Source organism: Phragmites australis, chromosome 1 (assembly GCF_958298935.1).
Source record: "Phragmites australis chromosome 1, lpPhrAust1.1, whole genome shotgun sequence".
Lineage (NCBI taxonomy): Eukaryota > Viridiplantae > Streptophyta > Magnoliopsida > Poales > Poaceae > Phragmites > Phragmites australis.
In genome coordinates this window covers 8,496,573-8,515,296 of record NC_084921.1, presented here as the reverse complement: position 1 = coordinate 8,515,296, position 18,724 = coordinate 8,496,573, and the positions used below count along the sequence as shown (strand labels likewise).

At 44.8% G+C, this 18,724-nt stretch overlaps 1 protein-coding gene across 1 annotated transcript; it reads left to right on the top strand.

The window, feature by feature from the left end:
* Positions 1–14,140: 14,140 nt before the first annotated feature.
* On the top strand, positions 14,141–16,486 carry LOC133906356 (G-type lectin S-receptor-like serine/threonine-protein kinase SD2-5). The gene is made up of 2 exons (XM_062348264.1): positions 14,141–14,983; positions 15,122–16,486. Exons 1-2 carry the CDS (start codon positions 14,297–14,299, stop codon positions 16,148–16,150), a joined length of 1,716 nt encoding a protein of 571 aa, XP_062204248.1. The 5' UTR covers positions 14,141–14,296; the 3' UTR covers positions 16,151–16,486.
* Positions 16,487–18,724: the final 2,238 nt, after the last annotated feature.

Here is an 18,724-nt window from a genome sequence, read left to right as displayed (position 1 = left end):
CTGAGTACCAGAGTATCCGGTGAACACCGGAGACTCCGGACTCAATACACACTGCCTATTTTTCCCGATGTCCATGGGTGAATGTGTCTCTCAACTATTGATTCTAATAGGTTATTTTGAGCATTGAGACACCATGAAAGCTAACAATTTCAACCCTCTTAATAGTACGGCTAACCTAAACTCAATTTCAAAGATAGAACAATTTAAATTCTATTGAGTACTACACACCGCTTCTCTTTTCTTTTCGAGGGGCGTCAATCGTCGTGAGTCTTCACAATTGAGACTAAAACCTGCTCATAGCTTCGATAAACATATTAGTTCCTTAATCGTTTTGTCATCAATAAGCCAAAACTCACTTAGAGGGCCTAGATGCACTTTCAATCTCCCTATTTTTTGTGATTGATGACAACACGATTAAAGCTTACAAAAGATAGCTGAATGAAAAGGATTTTGAATTCTAGAAGATATGACGAGCTCCTCCTAAATGTGTGCATTGATTGAGAATCGAGTTGAACTCAAATGCACATATTTAAGAGAAAATTTTTGCAAGAGCTCCCACTATATCCTAGGATCCGTAGGATGCAAGATTGAGTATATAAAAGTATTCAAGATGCATATGACAAGATATATATCACTCAATCTAATAAACAAAGCACGACAAGCATCACACTAACATGAAATGTCTTAATTTTTTTTTAACAAACCACATAGTTCATCACAAACAATAGATATGTCTCAATATCCAACTGCGATGAAAAGATAAGAGTTCAAAGCTGAAAAAGAAAGAAACTGACATCTCTCCCCCTTTGGCATCAAGCACCAAAAAGAGGAGAGGGACTAATCACTGATTTCTTCATAAATATCATCTCCGTCGTCGTCATCCACACTTCCATCATTGTTGCTATTGTGAGAAGAGCTTGCTACAGGGACGTCTTCGCCATCGGCGGAATCATCATCATGCTGCACTTGAGAGCTCTCAGCAGCCGCTTGGGCTTCATTATACCAAGCCCATGGATTCTCAAATTCAACGGGTGCACTCTCTGCTTCGTCTGAAGCAATAGGAGAGCAGGGCGGCTGAAGGTTCATTGAAGCATACATTGCCTTTGGGCGCTTTTCCATCTTCTTCAGTCTGGCATTCTGCTCTTTAATCTGAGTGGCATTATGAGTACACACATTGAAGATTGCCTTGAGAACGCTCTTTATAAAAGATGATCCTCGTGGTGGAGCACGTCTTGAAGCAATCTTCCTAGTGCTCGGGGGGACACGAGGAGGAGATGGCGAAGGAGATGGAGCTTTAATATTCAGAGGCCTCATACGATATGGCTCGTGTTTGATCTCTTTCACAAAAGTCTTCTTGGATACACGCTCGATGATGGACATGATATAAGGAGCGTACCCACAACTCTTGACAGGTGATTTTGAAGTAAAGACTATTTCTTCCCACAGAAAGTATGCAACGCTAAAAGGTGCATGATCATTGGACATGGTGGCGAGAAGATTCCTTGAGATACTCTGCACTGTGGTTGCATCTCCGCTTTTGGGTGCCAACGTGAGTCGAAATAGAGAGTTCAAACATCGATAGAAAGGCCTCATACCGGTGAGTTTTCCAAACTCAACTCTTCCATGATTGAGATACATAAAGCCTAACTCTTCCAAAGTGAGTTGATGCTCGTTGTGAATCTGATCCTTATGAGTGTCACGAGTATCAAACCGAATGTGGTGAGCAAAAGCTCTAAAACTCACTTTGTACTGCTCTCCTTCTGTCATCCAATGCATTAATGGGTTTTCTGCTCCATCGAACTAGACTGTGGCATAGAATTGTGCAATTACTTCTTCGCACCAATCATATTTGAAAGTCATGATGTTTTTCACCTTTTTGTGCTCACATGCAGCTATAACCTCATTGAACACAGAATCATCCTTCTGTGTCATATAGTCCCAATCTATCCATTGCATTTGAGTTGTGGGCTTCTTCTTGGTGAGAATGACCGTCTCGTAAAAATCCGATTGGAAGTCATTCCAGAAACGATAGTCAGTGACATTCTTCTCATATTCAAATGGATTTATATGCCTCTCGGAGTTCATCTTCGAAACATGCTTCATGTAGTTCATTGTTTGCTTTGGAGTATCAAATGGTGAAGCTGTTTTGATGGGTCTGTGAAGTTTCAGAGGCCCTATCACATTGTCCTACTCTCGCTCCTCTTCATGTTCTTCTTCAAAGGTATCAGGAGACTCAGAGCTGCTCCCCATGGCAATACCTTTGCCTCTCTCTTCTCGAGAAGGCATGCTTCTTTTACCTCTTCCCGCTGTCATAGGGGCCGATCCCCTTCCTCGTCCACTTTCTCGACCTCTGCTAGCTTGATTCTTGGTCCTGTCTGGACCAACACTTGTTCTTTGTGACCCTTCATCAAAAGTGCCTTCTTCAAGACGAATGCCACGTCCAGTGGCTTGAGGTGACTTCACTTTCTTTACCACCTTCCAAACTCGCTCACCACTTGCATGCCCGCTGCCACTATCCTCAGATTGTACCGGTGCACTTTGCTCTTATGCACGAAGAACACTTCTTTGCTTCTTCTTTCTCTCGAAGGTGTGACCTTGCACATATCTATCTCCCGCCATATCGAGATCCCTGAGATACATGAGAAAGAAGGATTTAAGAGGCCGCGAGATATGCATGAAGAAAGGGCTGTTCCAGAAACTCTGACAGAGGCCGGAGTATCTGGTGTTCATCGGATACTCCGGTCAGCCCGAGGCTGACCCAAAACCTTAGGGTTTTGGGAGATTCAGCCAACAAAAGATGAAACTGTTGGAGCACTAAGTTCTAAGATGAATAATGAGCTGGTCTACCAAAGGAAATTGATTCTAGAGAAGGGCATTAAGAGATCGGGAGATTTTTTGAAAAAGTACCTTTTTAGGGCAAAATACTCCGGAGATTCGATAAATAGGGAAGTCCGGAGTTTCCGACCTTGGATTCGAGAGAGAAACAACGAAAGATGACAAAACTCCTTGGTTACTTTTGAAAATCGCCGGAGGGGATTGCTTGAGAGGAGAGAGGTTGAGAGAAGATGTGTTTGAGGAAGAAAGATAACTGTTCGGGTAGAATAGGGATAAAAGGATCTGAAGAGCCCGGAGACTCCTGTGTAGACTGGAGACTCCGGACATGATACTTTACCGGATACTCCGGTGAAGACTGGACATTCCGGGTTTTGGAGTCTGGACAGAAATTAGCGAATACATGAACAATATCAGGTATTGGATACTCTGGTGAACACCGGACATTCCGGCACCTGGAACTGTGACAGAATTGAGAAATAACTGAAATTCGAGAAAGGATTTTTCGGGAGATGAATAGTTGGACATATAAGACTATTTTACTACTTATGATCAGCCGACAAGCATCATTACATAACTATGATCACAAGTAGCAAATTATGATCGAAAGATCAAAGAATCAAATAATTTGAAAAATAACACACAAAATACAATTTTTGCAAACTCCTAGCTAAGAAAGCTATAACACTATAACAATCAAATGTATGCAACAGTTCAAGCCACGTTGCGAGAATCTAGGATATTTAATTCACTTCTCAACTCACAAAACCTTTGCTCGTCTAGTGGCTTAGTGAGGATATCGGCTAGTTGTCTTTCGGTTCTCACATGACGAATATCAATATCCCTTTTTGTTGCATGATCTCTCAAGAAATGATGTCTAATATCTATGTAATTGGTTATTAAGTGTTGCACAGGGTTGTTGGCTATTTTGATGGCACTATCATTATTACACAAAAGTGCAATTTTGATCATGTTGTGGCCATAATCTCTCAAAATTTGGCTCATCCATAGGAGTTGAGCACAACAAGCTCCTATGGCAACATATTCGGCTTCGGCGGTGGATAGGACTACGGAGTTTTCTTTCTTTGAAGACCAAGACACTAAGTACCTACCTAAGAATTGGCAAGTCCCCGAGGTGCTTTTCCTATCCACTTTACAACTAGCATAATCGGAATCCGAATAGCCGATAAGATCGAAGGATGACCCTTTAGGATACCATAAGCCAAGGTAAGGTGTATGAACTAAATATCGAAGGATCCTCTTAACGGCCACTAAATAGCACTCTTTTGAAGCGGCTTGAAATCTTGTACACATGCACACACTAAGCATAATATCGGGCCTAGATGTACAAAGATAAAGTAAAGAACCTATCATGGAGCGATATACCTTTTGATCCACACTTTTGTCGTCTTCATTGAGATCGAGAAGACCATTGGTTTGCATGGGTGTCTTGATGGGTTTGGCATTCTCCATGTAAAACTTCTTAAGCATGTCTTTGATATATTTTATTTGACAAATAAAAGTTCTTTCCTTGAGTTGTTTGATTTGAAATCCAAGAAAAACTTTAATTCTTCCATCATTGACATCTCAAACCTTCTTGTCATAATCCTACTAAAATCTTCACAAAATTGTTGATTAGTAGAACCAAATATGATGTCATCGACATATATTTGGCAAACAAATAAATCATCATCAATATTTTTAGTAAAAATAGTAGAATCAACTTTACCTATTTCAAAGCCCTTTTTAACAAGAAAATCCCTAAGACATTAATACCATACTCTAGGGACTTGCTTTAGCCCATAGAGCGTCTTATGGAGTTTGTAGACATGTGAAGGATACTTGGGATCTTCAAAATCGGGTGATTGCTCCACATATACCAATTCAGAAATTGGTCCATTAAAAAATGCACTCTTCAAGTCAATTTAGTATAGCTTGAAATCATGGTGAGTAGCATTGACTAATAATATGCGAATTGACTCAAGCTTAGCTACGGGAGCATAAGTCTCACTAAAATCCAAACCTTTAATTTGCGTGAACCCTTGAGCAACCAACCTTGCTTTGTTCCTTGTTACTATCCAATTTTCATCTTGTTTGTTGTGGAAGACCCATTTTGTGCCAATTATATTTTGTTTTGATCTTTTCACTAAGGATCAGACTTCATTCCTTTTGAAGTTGTTTAGCTCCTCTTGCATGACCATCACCCAATCCGGATCATAAAGGGTTTCTTCTACCTTCAAAGGCTCCAAAGAGGAAACAAAAGAGTAAATTTCACAAAAATTTGTAATTTTTGAGCGAGTAGTTATCTTTTTTTGTATATCACCAAGTATGTTGTCCACCGGGTGATCTCTTTAGATGCTTTGATTAACACGTGGGTGTGGCACTTGACATTGATGTTGAATATTTTCCACTTCATCATCTAAGAATTTATTTGAGTCTTTATATGCTTGATTTTGGTCTTAAGGTTGTTTATCGTCTTGATCTTGAATTGATGTTGATAGCTCCACTTGCATTGATAAAGATGGTTGATCTTGATCATTTTGAGCCACTTGTAGCTTTTGTGGTTCTAGAGGCTTGATTTCACCAATTGTCATCTTCTTAATTGCTTCGCTTGGAATTTTTTCATCACCTAGCACATTAGGATCAACTTGCTCCACTTGGGAGCCGTTACATTCATCAAATGTCACATCTCTCACAATTTCAACACAACCGGTGGTTTTGTTGAAAACACGGTAGGCGTAAGCATTTGATCCATAACCAAGTATAAAGCCTTCATCTACTTTTGGAGCAAATTTAGAACTCTTTGCTTTCTTATTCAAAATAAAGCATTTGCTACCAAAGACTTTAAAGTAAGAAACATTCGGTTTGTTACCGATTAGGAGCTCATATGCAGTCTTGTTTAATATCTTGTGCAGATACAACTGATTGATGGTATGGCATACAGTGTTGATTGCTTTCGTCCAAAATTGATCCGATACTTTGTATTCATCAAGCATTGTTCTTGCCGACTCAATTAGAGTCCTATTCTTCCTCTTGACCACTCCATTTTGTTGGGGGAGTAGGGTGCCGAGAATTCATGTTTGATTCCTTCTTCATCAAGAAACTCTTCAACTTGTATATTCTTGAACTCACTTCCGTTGTCGCTTATCACCCTTTTGATCTTCACTTTAAACTCATTTTGGGCTCTTCTTACAAATTTCTTGAATATAGTTTGTGTTTCACTTTTGTCATGCAAAAAGAATACCCAAGTAAAACGTGAAAAGTCATCAACAATAACTAAACCATATTTGTTACCGCCAATATTTATGTAGGCAATCGGCTAAAATAAGTCCATGTGGAGAAGCTCCAATGATCTTGTAGTTGTCATCACGTTCTTGGCGGGATGAGGTGCTCCGACTTGTTTTTACGCTTGACAATCACTACAAATTCTATTTTTCTCAAAAGAAACATTTATTAGTCCTAGGATGTGCTCGCCCTTTTGAAGTTTAGACAAATTTCTCATGCAAACAAGGGCTAGTCGACGATGCCAAAACCAACACATGCTAGACTTAGCCATCAAGCAAGTTTTAGGCTTCACTTCATCCGTTGAAAAATCAACAAGATAAAGTTTACCTTTCAACTTACCGGTAAAAGCTATTAAGGCGTCTTCCCTTCTAGAGACGATCACACCCTCATTAGTAAAAAGATAATTATAACCTATCTTACATAATTGTGATACGGATAACAAATTATAATTAAGAGAATTACTAACAAAAAATTTGAAATAGAGTGATTATTGGAAATGGCAATTTTATATAGACCTATTACCTCTCCTTTTCTATTATCACCAAAGACGATGTTTTCATGAGGTCCTCTATCTTCTTCAAAAGAAGAAAACATACTCTTTTCTCCAGTCATGTGATTTGTACATCTACTATCAATGACCCAACTTGAGCCACAGGAGGAGTATGCCTACAAAACAAAATTATGTCTTTATTTTAGGTACCAAATTTGTTTGGGTCCTTTAGCGTTAGTCACAAGCACCTTTGGTACCCACATATTCCTTTTGACAACTCTATCTTTTATGCGGGGACCAACATAGAGAGCAACCATTTTACCACGGTGGTTTCTCTTGAGCATATAAGAGACATAAAATGTGGATTGAGGAGCATGAGCCTTTGGTTGTTTTGCTTGAGCCGTGTGACCATCTTGCTTGCCTCCTTTGACGAACTTGAGGCATTTCACTCCATTCATTATCACACGACCATTTGACTTGCTCGTGTATTGGTCAAATCCAAGACCTCTGTTTAGCTTGTTGTCTTTGACTTGAATGGTCTTGTAGAGTGCATCTTTTGATTTATAAGTTTTGATGCATCCATACTTGACCAAGGCATTTAGCCTCTCATTCTCTTTTTTTAATGCTTGCAAGGATTTAACATTAATGGTACAAGTATTTATATCAACATTGAAACAACGAGAGCATCCATTGCTAGTGGATGCACTAGATAGCAACTTTGCTTCATTAGAGTTGGATGAGCCACTCTTAAGGGTATCTATTTGTATTTCAAGAGTTTTATAATTTTTATCCAAACATGGTAATTTCTCTTGAAGCATAGAATTGTTACTCTTAAGATTAGCAATCAAGAAATTGGCCAAATCATAATCATTTGACAATTTCTCAACTTTCTTCTTCTCTTTAGCAAAGAGCTCCTCAAGTTCAAGGTTTCTCTCCATTTTAAGGATAAGCAAGTCCTCTTGTCTCTTGAGAGTCTCCTCATAACTATATATTGTATCCATTAGCTCCTTTATCTTAGCCATGACATTTTTATTTAAGCCTTTAAACAAGCTATCATAATCACTATCATACTCACTATCGCTATCTAGGAGCTTGGATTAAGATTTTATCTTACGGCCTTTAGCCATGAAGCACTTGGGGGAGTCATCATCATCATCATCACTCATTAAGAGTGATTTTCTTGGTGTAGGCTCGCGGATGGCAATGGTGGCAACCCCTTCATCATCAGAGTCAGAGTCGGAATTTGAATCCCACTCGTCTCCAATGTGTGCTTGACCCGAATATTTCTTCTTGTGGGTCTTGTATTTGTACTTCTTGTATGGCTTGCTCTTATTATCTTCCTTGTCTTTTCCCTTCTTCTTGTTGGGATAATCGGTGATGAAATGGCCAATTTCGCCACATTCATAGCATGCCCTTATAGATGTTCTCTTTTTAGGCATGTCTCTCTTGTATTTGGAGTAGCCTCACATCCTCATGAATTTCTTGAATCTTTTCACAAAGAAGGCCATCTCTTCATCTTCAGAGCTTTTTTCTTCACTTGTACTTGATTCTTGAATTTGTTTGTTTTTGCTTACCTTGAATGCAACCTCCTTGTTCTTGGAGGTTGAGCTTTGCTTGGCATGAATCTTCACTTCATTAGCTTCTTCTTCCATGAGCTTATAGGCAAGTATCCTTCCAAGCACATCGCTTGGTATAAGACTTTTGTAGTCTCTTCTTTCTCGGAGAAGTGTCACCAAAGTAGGATTTCTAGGAGCAAAAGCTCTAAGTAATCTTTTCACCACTTTGTGATCAACAATGTCTTCACTCCAAAGACCTCTTAGCTTGTTTACAAGCACCATCATCCGATCATACATGGTTTGAGTAGTTTCATGATCTTCCAATACGAATCTTCCTAGCTTGCCCTCAAGTAGCTCTATCTTGAACTCTCTTACGCTTGTAGTGCCTTCATGAGCAACTTGGAGAGTGTCCCAAATTTGCTTAGCCTCCTCAAGTCCATCTAATTTGTTGAACTCCTCCGGACTCAAGGCACTAAGCAATACACTTGTAGCTTGAGCATTGCGGTGCATATTTTGCTCTTCATTTGAAGTGAGCTCTTGATCTTCATCCGACAAGTCAAAACCTGAGCAAACGATCTTCCAAATACTTAAATGAAGAGATATTAAATGTATTTTCATTTTGTGCCTCCAAGCGGCATAATGTGTACCAACAAAGAATGGTGCACGCCCGGATGGCACGGAGATGTAATTGCTCGAGAAATTTAAACGATCATAATTAAAAGTAATTTCACTTCCCTTTCCCTTACCACTACCATCGTCGTTCTTCGACGGATCATCTTTTAGACCCCTCGGGCTTCCGGATGTTGATATATCGATTTCCTCCAAGCGGTGAAACCTTGTAGGAGGTTAGGCTCGGATACCAATTGAATGTACTTAAAGTTGCCTAGAGTGGGGTGAATAGACTTTTCTGAAAATTAAAACTAAACAACGGATTAAACAGATGCTGGATACTTCGGTGAAGGTCAGATACTCTAGTCTGTCCGGAGTACCCGATCTATACAAGATCTCGAGAACAACTGAAGCTAAGCAAGTATAGCTAAGAACTAAAAGATAACACTAGTGCTATTATCAGTACAATGCTTGAATAATAAGAGTTAATAGCAAGATGATCACAAAAACTAATATATGGGAAAAATCCCAAAACTACACAACTAGTAAAACTTGCACAAGTGATGAGACAGGAAATTATCCCTGAGTTCGGCCACCTCACAAAGAAGTGCCTACGTCTCCGTTGAGGAGCTCACAAAGAGCCGGGTCTTTTCCAACCCTATCCTCTTCTAGCGACCACAAAAATCAAGTTAGATTTTCTTACTCAAGTCGATGTCGATTACAAACTTTCCGTAGCACTACACAATGATTGGGTACTCTACGGGCGACGCCTTGCCGTCTAAGAGCACAAAGCTCCAAGAGAAATAATCCTAATGTATGCTCGATGATGAACTCAATGCTCAATGACTCAAATTCACTTCCAAACACAATCTCTCAAATTTGGCACAAAACTAGGCACTAGAGATGTTTCAAGGGCTTTTAAGTCCTCTTGGGAAGCTTTGTGAAAGTGAAGCTCAGCAGCAACAGCAAGCCATAAATGCTAGGGGGTGTGGGGGTATATATAGCTCACCCTCAAAAACTAGCCGTTACTGTTTTGACATACCTACCTCGGAGTATCCGATGAACACCGGAGTCTCCGGCCTAAAATCCAAAACGGGCTCAAAACGGTGTCAGAACTAGCCGTTACGGTTCTGTTGAACTGCCCGAAGTCTCCGGTGAACACCGGAGTCTCCGGGCCAGACTTAGTCACCACGAAGAAACAGTCCGGAGACTTACCGGACACTCCGTCCTCTCTAGGTATCGGAGTATCCGGTGAACACCGGAGACTCCGGTCATTTAAATTAAATGCTAACCGAGGCACCCTTGGCGGAGTCTCTCTCGGAGACTCTGGCCAAAAACTTTTTCTTCCCGAAGTATCCGGTGAACACCGAAGACTCCGGTCTTTTTCTATTAAAAATAAAAGCTTAACCGACGCACCCTTGGCGGAGTCTCTCTTGGAGACTCTGGCCAAAAATTCACCAATTACCGGAGTATCCGGTGAACACCGGAGACTCCGGACAATTAAAAAATATTCGGAACCGAGGCACTTCTGGCAGAGTCTTTCTCGGAGACTCCGGCCTAAAAACACTGAGTACCGGAGTATCTGGTGAACACCGGAGACTCCGAACTCAGTACACACTACCTATTTTTCCCGATGTCTGTGGGTGAATGTGTCTCTCAACTATTGATTCTAATAGATTATTTTGAGCATTGAGACACTACGAAAGCAAACAATTGCAACCCTCTTAATAGTACGGCTAACCTAGACTCAATTTCAAAGATATAACAATTTAAATCCTATTGAGTACTACACACCGCTTCTCTTTTCTTTTCGAGGGCGTCAATCGTCGTGAGCCTTCACAATTGAGACTAAAAACTGCTCATAATTTCGATAAACATATTAGTTCCTTAATCGTTTTGTCATCAATAAGCCAAAACCCACTTAGAGGGCCTAGATGCACTTTCACTTACAATGACCCTTATATGTGATGTACTTTACTTTCTTCAATAAAATGACCAGAATTTATCATTCTACCAATACGTTTTTTTTCTAAGCCCAATTATTTCATTGGATTCCCTGTCTTACATGTAGAGGCAATAATAACTATTTGCTAAACTTTTGCATAATGAAATGACCACAACAAGCAATAGCTTCCACAGGGAATCTCTGCTAAGCATCAATGCCACAACTTTTCTAGCTTTCATAGAGAATCCTATGCTCCAGCCCCCAGCCGAGCCCGTACACTCAGTCCATGCACCAGCCCCCATCCATTATAAATAACCCCACCCTCATCCATAGATAGACCACTTATTTCTCAGCTCTCTCAACTGCAATACCTTCCTCAGCTCCACCAAGCTCACCCAAGAAACATTGGGGAGGTTTTCATCCCCTAAAGGGTCAAACCACCGATGTGCTTCTATGGCAACCCTTGTATGCTTCGCGAGTCCCAGGACATATCCTACACATATGACTTACGTTTCTTCATGTGTGCCAACTACCAGTACTACAAGTCTCGACATGGACCGTATGAGTACCCACCAGTATAGCGACATAGATCACTCATGTGGCACTTTCCACACAATTTTATGCACTCTCTTACTAATCTCCCCTCTTGTTTCTTTTGTCCAGTCTTCTTCACCTATCTGCGACTTCATGCAATGGCTCAACATGGAGCAAAATGAGGAATTGCTTCCGCTCATCGATGTATGGGCAGTGGGTCCCTGCACTTGATCTGAACCTGGTCTGCCCCCCTCCTCTTTAGAGCCACCATGTCCACCTCCACAGGTTTACCCAGCAAAGAGCAAATGTGTTTTAACACCCCTTCCTCTCTGTACTCCTCTGGCACATCAGACACCTTGAGCCAAGTGGGGAGAAGTTTGGCAGAAGCCCCCACAGGCAAGTTGGATGGCACAATTTTGGCTTTGATAATAGCTGTGTTGAAATCAAAACTTTTCATCTTGCAGAAATGCATCTGAGTAGCCTTTGAGGGGAAGACCAACTGGAAAGTATTGCGGTCTTCTTGTTTCACCTTCCAGTCCCACTTATCATCAAAATGTTTCATTTCTACTGTCACTAGCTCCACATTGGCAACCCCCTCCTAGATGGTCAGGACACCCGCGAACTCCTCCTTGATTTTCTTACCCTCCCCCTCCTCTACTTGAATATGGTAAAAACCCATCCCAGGCAGGCCAAAGCCATACATCAGGACCCCCTGTTTCTTTGCCTCTGCCTTAGGACAATTGATTGACATATGCCCTTTGTCGTGACAAATGTAGCACGCTGGAGGATTAGGGCAGTCACTTTGAATGTGACCTTCTTCCTAACATCTGAAGCATTTGTCGTGGTCCCCGCCCGATCTACCACCCCTAACTGACAGGCCCCCCCAGGGAAAGGATTGGGGTTACCTCTCCCTCCCATCGGCTATCGAGGTGGCTGACGCCCTAGAGGTTGCATCTTCACGGCACCGGGACGTTGTGGGGATCTGTCACGCCTCCAATCACCGGAGCTACCTTCATTCCAGCGACGCGCTTCCTCATCCCTCCTCCGGTCTTCGTTTTGCCGCAACAGTTGGGAGCGAAGCTCCGCCTCAGACCTCTTTCCCTCCTCCGAACCGTGCAGAAGATTTCCCCATCTGTCGTAGTTCCCATCCGCACGTTGCTTCTCCCCCCTGTCTCTGTCGCCCCACTCGTTTCAGCCCCGCTCCATGTCCACCTCCACAAAGGAACGCCGCAGCGGTGGCGACGGAGGCCGTCAAACCACCACCCGAGCTCGCTCACCGAAACGCTCAACCTCACCGTCCGTTGCGGGGAATCCTAGATCAGGATCGAGAACACTCTGGACAGGAACCCACACCCACCGGCTCGGACGCAGAGGATAAGTCGAGTGAGAAAAAAGATCCTCCACGCATGACCCATATGGTCTTCTTTTGGGCTGGGTCACGCGGAAGGGTTGGCCTAGGCCCAAGCGGCCTAAAACGGCACGGTCGTTCCCCACCGGCGAACCCTTCTGAAGGTTAGTTCCGTGGGGGATCTCCGGCGAGGCACCAGAAGCCTCCGGCGAGCAAGAACCCAGGATCTGAGTCAGAGGCTGACCAAATCCCCCCTCAAGATTAACACCTCCTCCACAAGCCATCAAGAAACCCGTGAGATCTCGTCCCCTCTTTTCTCTCCCACCCCACACGGGATCCACAAGATTTACAATCGGCCCTGCCGGGGGATCGCCAACAGAAAAATCAGAAACAACCGGACTTACCTGGTGCTTACCTCCCGGATTGGATGAATCGGCAGCGCCCGGAGCGAGAGAGAAACCGCGCTGGTCCGCCGACAGCCGGCGCGGACGAGGCGGCGGCAAGGCCCTGCTAGACCCATAGCACTGAGGCGGAGGTGCCGATCCATGTCGTCGCGGCCGGATCCCTTGTTGCTAACGGGCTTGAAGCTCTGTAGCCTCCTGCAAACTCAGGAAGCTCGCAAGAGGTGACCCCAACGGGGAGAACTCCGATTGCCGTTGTTGTAGCACGCGCGGCTAGAACTCCGGAGCGGGGGTCGCCGGGAAGGAGGCAACCTGGGAGTGGACGAGAACAGTCCACTCACCCGCACCGTCCTGGAGGCCGCCATCATCTCTCGCTCGCGAACGCCCAATCGCCTCCTTCATCGCCACACCCCCCATCCCATCATAATATTGCCAGTAGTTAAGGGTATCTTGCATTTCTCCTGGTCCCGTGTCAAACCAAGTCAGGCTGCTTGTACACAGTTCGATGCTTCAGTTGAAAATGTGCGACTTCAACAAACAGATGGGCTACGGTTACGTGGGGATGCAATGCACTGTGGTGATCAATTTCTGCAGATCAAAATGGTCCAGTCCACAACTCACGAGCATCTGCATCACAGAGACGACTGCGGCAGCTTCGCTGAATTAAAGACAAATCTCTCTGCACGCAGTAGGCATCCACCAGCCATACTTCTCTAGACCTCCGTATCAAATGGACAAACACGCATTCTTGAATTAAAGGGAAAAAAGGCGTGGTTGTAATGGAGCCTGGAGATGCTCACCGCCAGGCACCAGCTCTAGACTCCATGCTGTGCTCAACTTCTGATGACGTTGAGGTTTTGTTTCTGGCCTTTCCTCCATTGCCTATCTTTTATAACTTCAGTTTTGGAAGCTTTCCGGACGTACATATCATCTCTCTGTCATGAAAGAATTCCGTGTTTGTAACCCAGCTATAAAACAAATCGACGTCGCAATCAAAGTTGAATGATACGATGAATGACTTGTTGGCCCATATTTCACGGCATGGTTGGCCAGTCAAGGCGTCTAAGCCTGGAGCTGGTTCCACGCAGCTGTGTCTCAATAGTGGAGTAGCTTTCATGTATGCCGTGCATGCTGGGCCAGTGCGTTGTCGTTCACTGTAGAGCAATTCAACACACCAAATCTGCTATTCCCTACCTCCCTTGATTGTTATTCCCCTCTGTCACAGGAGCCACGCTACAACCCAGAATTCAATTCAAGTAAACCAACACAAAGCAAAGAACAAGTGCACAACACAAGATGACACTGCTGAGTTCCTCGTGGACTCTCCACGTCCTGCCTCTCTTCCTACTCCTATCCGTTGCCACCATCGGCGCCACCACATTAAGCATCACCAACCGATGCTCCTACACCGTGTGGCCGGCAGCTGTGCCGGTGGGTGGCGGCGTGCAGCTCGACCCGGGGGAGTCATGGACCGTCAACATGCCGGCTGGCAATGCCGGGCGTGTGTGGCCACGCACCGGCTGTTCATTCAATAGCGCCGGTAACGGTTCGTGTCAGACAGGAGATTGCGGAGGCGTGCTCGCCTGCACAGGCAACGGTCAGCCACCCCTCACACTTGCCGAGTTCAACTTCGACTTCGAAGAAGGAACGGATTTGTTCGACATCTCCCTCGTTGACGGCTTTAACGTGCCCATGGACGTCCTGCCGGTGCCGGCCTATGGACCGGGAGACAAAGGGTGCAGCACGGGACCTCGCTGCGCAGCCAACATCACGTCGCAGTGCCCTAGCGATCTGAAGGCGCCCGGGGGCTGCAACAGCGCGTGCACGGTGTTCAAGCAGGACAAGTCCTGCTGCACCGGGAATGGCAGTTGCGGACCCACCAACTACACGGAGTTTTTCAAGCGGATGTGCCCAGACGCGTACAGCTACCCCTTGGATACTTTGAACACTACGTGGACTTGCCCATCGGGGACCAACTATCAGGTTGACTTCTGCCCCCCGAGCAACACGGCTGCACATATTCCTACTCCTTTGCAAGAATTCCTAAATTCCGGCAGTTCGATTGTATTCGTCGTATTCATCACTTTCTTCGCATATAAACTAAGAACACGGCGACACCAGGAGATGGATGTAGGGGATGAAGAGTTCGGGGAGCTACTAGGAATGCCAACCAGGTTCACATTTCAGCAGCTACAAGAGGCAACCAGTCAATTCAGAGCAAAGCTCGGGGAAGGAGGATTTGGGTCTGTTTTTGAGGGACAATACGGGGAGGAAAGAATTGCAGTAAAACGTTTGGATCGAGCTGGTCAGGGAAAGAGGGAATTTTTGGCTGAGGTTCAGACAATCGGCAACATTCATCATATCAATCTGGTGAGGCTGATTGGTTTTTGTGCAGAAAAATCACATAGGCTACTGGTCTATGAGTATATGCCCAATGGTTCCTTAGACAGGTGGATCTATTGCCGACATGATAGTAACAATCCTCCTCTGGATTGGCAAACACGACACAAGATTATTACTCACATAGCTAAGGGTCTCTCTTATCTTCATGAGGAGTGCATGAAGAGGATTGCTCATTTGGATGTCAAACCACAAAATATCCTCTTAGATGAAAACTTCAATGCCAAACTTTCCGATTTTGGACTATGCAAGCTTATTGATAGGGATAAGAGCCAAGTGATTACTAGGATGAGAGGCACACCTGGATATTTAGCTCCTGAGTGGTTGACATCACAAATCACGGAAAAGGTCGATGTCTATAGCTTTGGCGTGGTGGTCATGGAAATCATCAGCGGTAGGAGGAACCTTGACACTTCACGGTCTGAAGAGAGCATCCATCTTATTACCTTATTGGAAGAAAAGGTGAAGAGTGATGAGTTAGCATATTTGATCGACAAGCACAGTAGTGACATGCAAGTACACAAGCAAGAAGTAATTCAGATGATGAAGCTCGCGATGTGGTGTCTGCAGGTTGATTGCAAAAGAAGGCCTCAAATGTCTGAGGTGGTCAGAGTCTTGGAAGGTAACATGGATGCAGAAAGCAATATTGATCATAACTTTGTCGCAAACAGTCCAGCAATGCTTTGGGTTGCTGAAAACATAGGTCTGTCAGATCCACCTGTAGCCACGGATTTATCAGGCCCCAGGTGAAACAAGGTAATTCCGAGAAGTTAGTAGCCTAGATTATGTGCAGGAGATAAGTGTCTCCAGAAAAAGCAATGGTCTGTTGTTTTTTTCCTCCCTTCAAACTACTACAATCTGAAGGAGGACCTATAAGTTGCGTTAATTTTTGTTAAAGAATATCACAATATTGTAAAGCTACTTTGGTCTAGATCAGATGAATAATCCAACTTTACACTTCTGTTCGGTTTCCCATTGTAACACAAATCTGCTTCAAGTTCTTACACATGAAATCAGTAGCATGTTTTGAAATGCTCATATGCTACTATAAAGCAGAAAAGTGCAAGGGTGAAAGCAAAATGGGAGTTGAGGATTTCCAATCTCCAGAAAGAAAAAGAGGTGCACTCTTACCTGGATTTACTTGTTGTGATCCTTTGATGAACAGCCATATTCACGCTCGCAGCACGCAAACGCCATAATGCTAACAATCTCGGCACTGTGCAACACTTTTCCGGCACTGCGCTGGCCCTTGATCTATTCCAAGGATCTTACATGCCACCTCCCAATCTCGAAGACAGCGTGCTGTCGCAAGGATCTCGAACCCGCAGCGGAGGGGCATTCCGGTTTGAGGAGAGATATGGAACTCCACAACCGGCGGCGTAGCGTCGCATGCTGATTTCTGAACTCGATCGGTGGCCGCACCCAGTGGCAAGCGGCGGCGCGATTGAGGGCACAGATGTAGAAACGGACGATAAGGGCGTCGGCGACGCATGGTAGCCGCAGCGCAACGGGCCAAGCGCTGGGAGAGTTTTCTAGGGTTGATGCCAGAGCTCTGGGGGAGCCGTGGCATGCGCGAGGTCAGGCCGCCGTCGCCGCGGCCGGATAACCGCCGGGAAGCGTGGTAGGAGGAAGGGTTTCTACTGCAAAGATTCGTCTCCAACCATCCATATTGTTGTGTATAACTCCCCCTGCACACCTCAGCAAGAGTGTTCTACTTGCTCTTTCCATGCGTAAGGATTTGGTCGAAATGTGAGCATGTGACAAGAGTATCATCATGCAGGGTAACACAAATTCCACAATGGGAGTGGACGCATTGACACAATCTGAGTACATTTATTCTGAAATTTAGCAAGCAAAACCAAAGGGGTTACCTTTGTCACAGCCGAGTAGGAGGCGGATCCGGAGAGCAGCCCGTGCGGCCGCAGAAGGCCCTCGCCGGAGCATAGGGCCGCGACGAGAAGGGGCGTGCCGACCTGGCATTTGGGAGGCGGTGGTGCGCACAAATGGGCCATGAGGGAAGGCGTGAAACTTCCTAACCGGCGGCAAAGCTTGGTACGGGGTTGGCTAGATTTGATCGGCCGGTGGCTTCGGTCAGCGGCAAGCGACGGCGCCAACACACGTCACGGATCCAATAGCTAGCAGACGACAAGGGCACGGCGCGCCGCAGCGCGGTCGGTCGGGGACTCGGGGAGCGGCCAATGGAATCACTCGGAGGCGGGGTTCGGCCGCTCCGGCGTGTGGCGACGGACGACGGAGGCGCGAGGCCGCGTGGCTGGTTGGGCCACGCGGCTGCTTATTCCTCCTCCAGATCTCTGGTTTCTTCCCCAATTTTCTGGACAAGAACCGTTGTACAATTACTTACTCCGGTTGTTTTTCTTTACTTCCTTGCTTGAATTGTACAGTAAAATTCTAACCAGTCTATCCTAGCTAGCTCGATTTCACGTTGTCGACCTGGAGTGTCAGGTTTCACCAAGTTGACTTACAAATACTACAAAATTACAGCCAGATATCGGATAATAATAGTTTGCTCAGTGAAACAGAGAAATGTTACAGCGGAACAACACACACCGATAAATCTGGATTCGATGCGATACTGTCATGAATGTACCACACGTGCAATGTCTATATGTAAACCAAGATGCTCCCGAGATCCCAGAAGCTTGCTTGTCAGTTGTCAGTCTTCCAAGAACCAAACCATTCCGCGTATCAAGCTTAGTTACACAACGTCTCAGATCAAGATGAGAGGCCTCAAGCCCTCAAGAGAAGAGGAGAAACCCCAAGCCTGCTCTCTCCAAAGGCAAAAAGGAAGAGAGGACAGGAGCATCACTCTACAGAGAGAGAAGATGAAACAGGAGAGGTGCCGCTGCTCGTTCCTCACCCATAGGCTGCTCGTGCTGATGACGTCCCTGATCGTCCTTGCCGTGCTGCTCATCGGCTTCCTCACAGGAGGTAACAACAATGTTACCCTTTCTTGCTTGATCTAATCTTGAGTCACATTGCACTGCACACTGCTGAAACTTTCAGAGCTACTATTGTCCTTGCCATGTTTCATACCATGAAAAGCATATGCACATTCCAGCTTCGCTCATTTCATCAGTGCCTCCATTTCTGAAACTAGAGTAACATCAGTATTATTCAGGCATCATTAGAAACAGTTCTGAAGCAATCTGTAGTTTTTGTGAGGAACTAGTAGCACCTTACTTTCTGGGGAAATGACGACCATCAGCTTACATTCTACTAAACTTACAGTACCGAAGCCCATGGGCGGGCGAGTGGGCGGCATGTCGCCTCCGGCGCCAACCGCCAGCGGGAGCCCTCGTTCAG

Excerpts from the sequence above, each read along its gene's own strand:
- LOC133906356 (XM_062348264.1), top strand. The coding sequence starts at position 14,297 with ATGACACTGCTGAGTTCCTCGTGGACTCTCCACGTCCTGCCTCTCTTC. Across the intron at positions 14,984-15,121 it reads CATCGGGGACCAACTATCAG|GAGATGGATGTAGGGGATGA; the intron begins GTTGACTTCTGC and ends CGGCGACACCAG.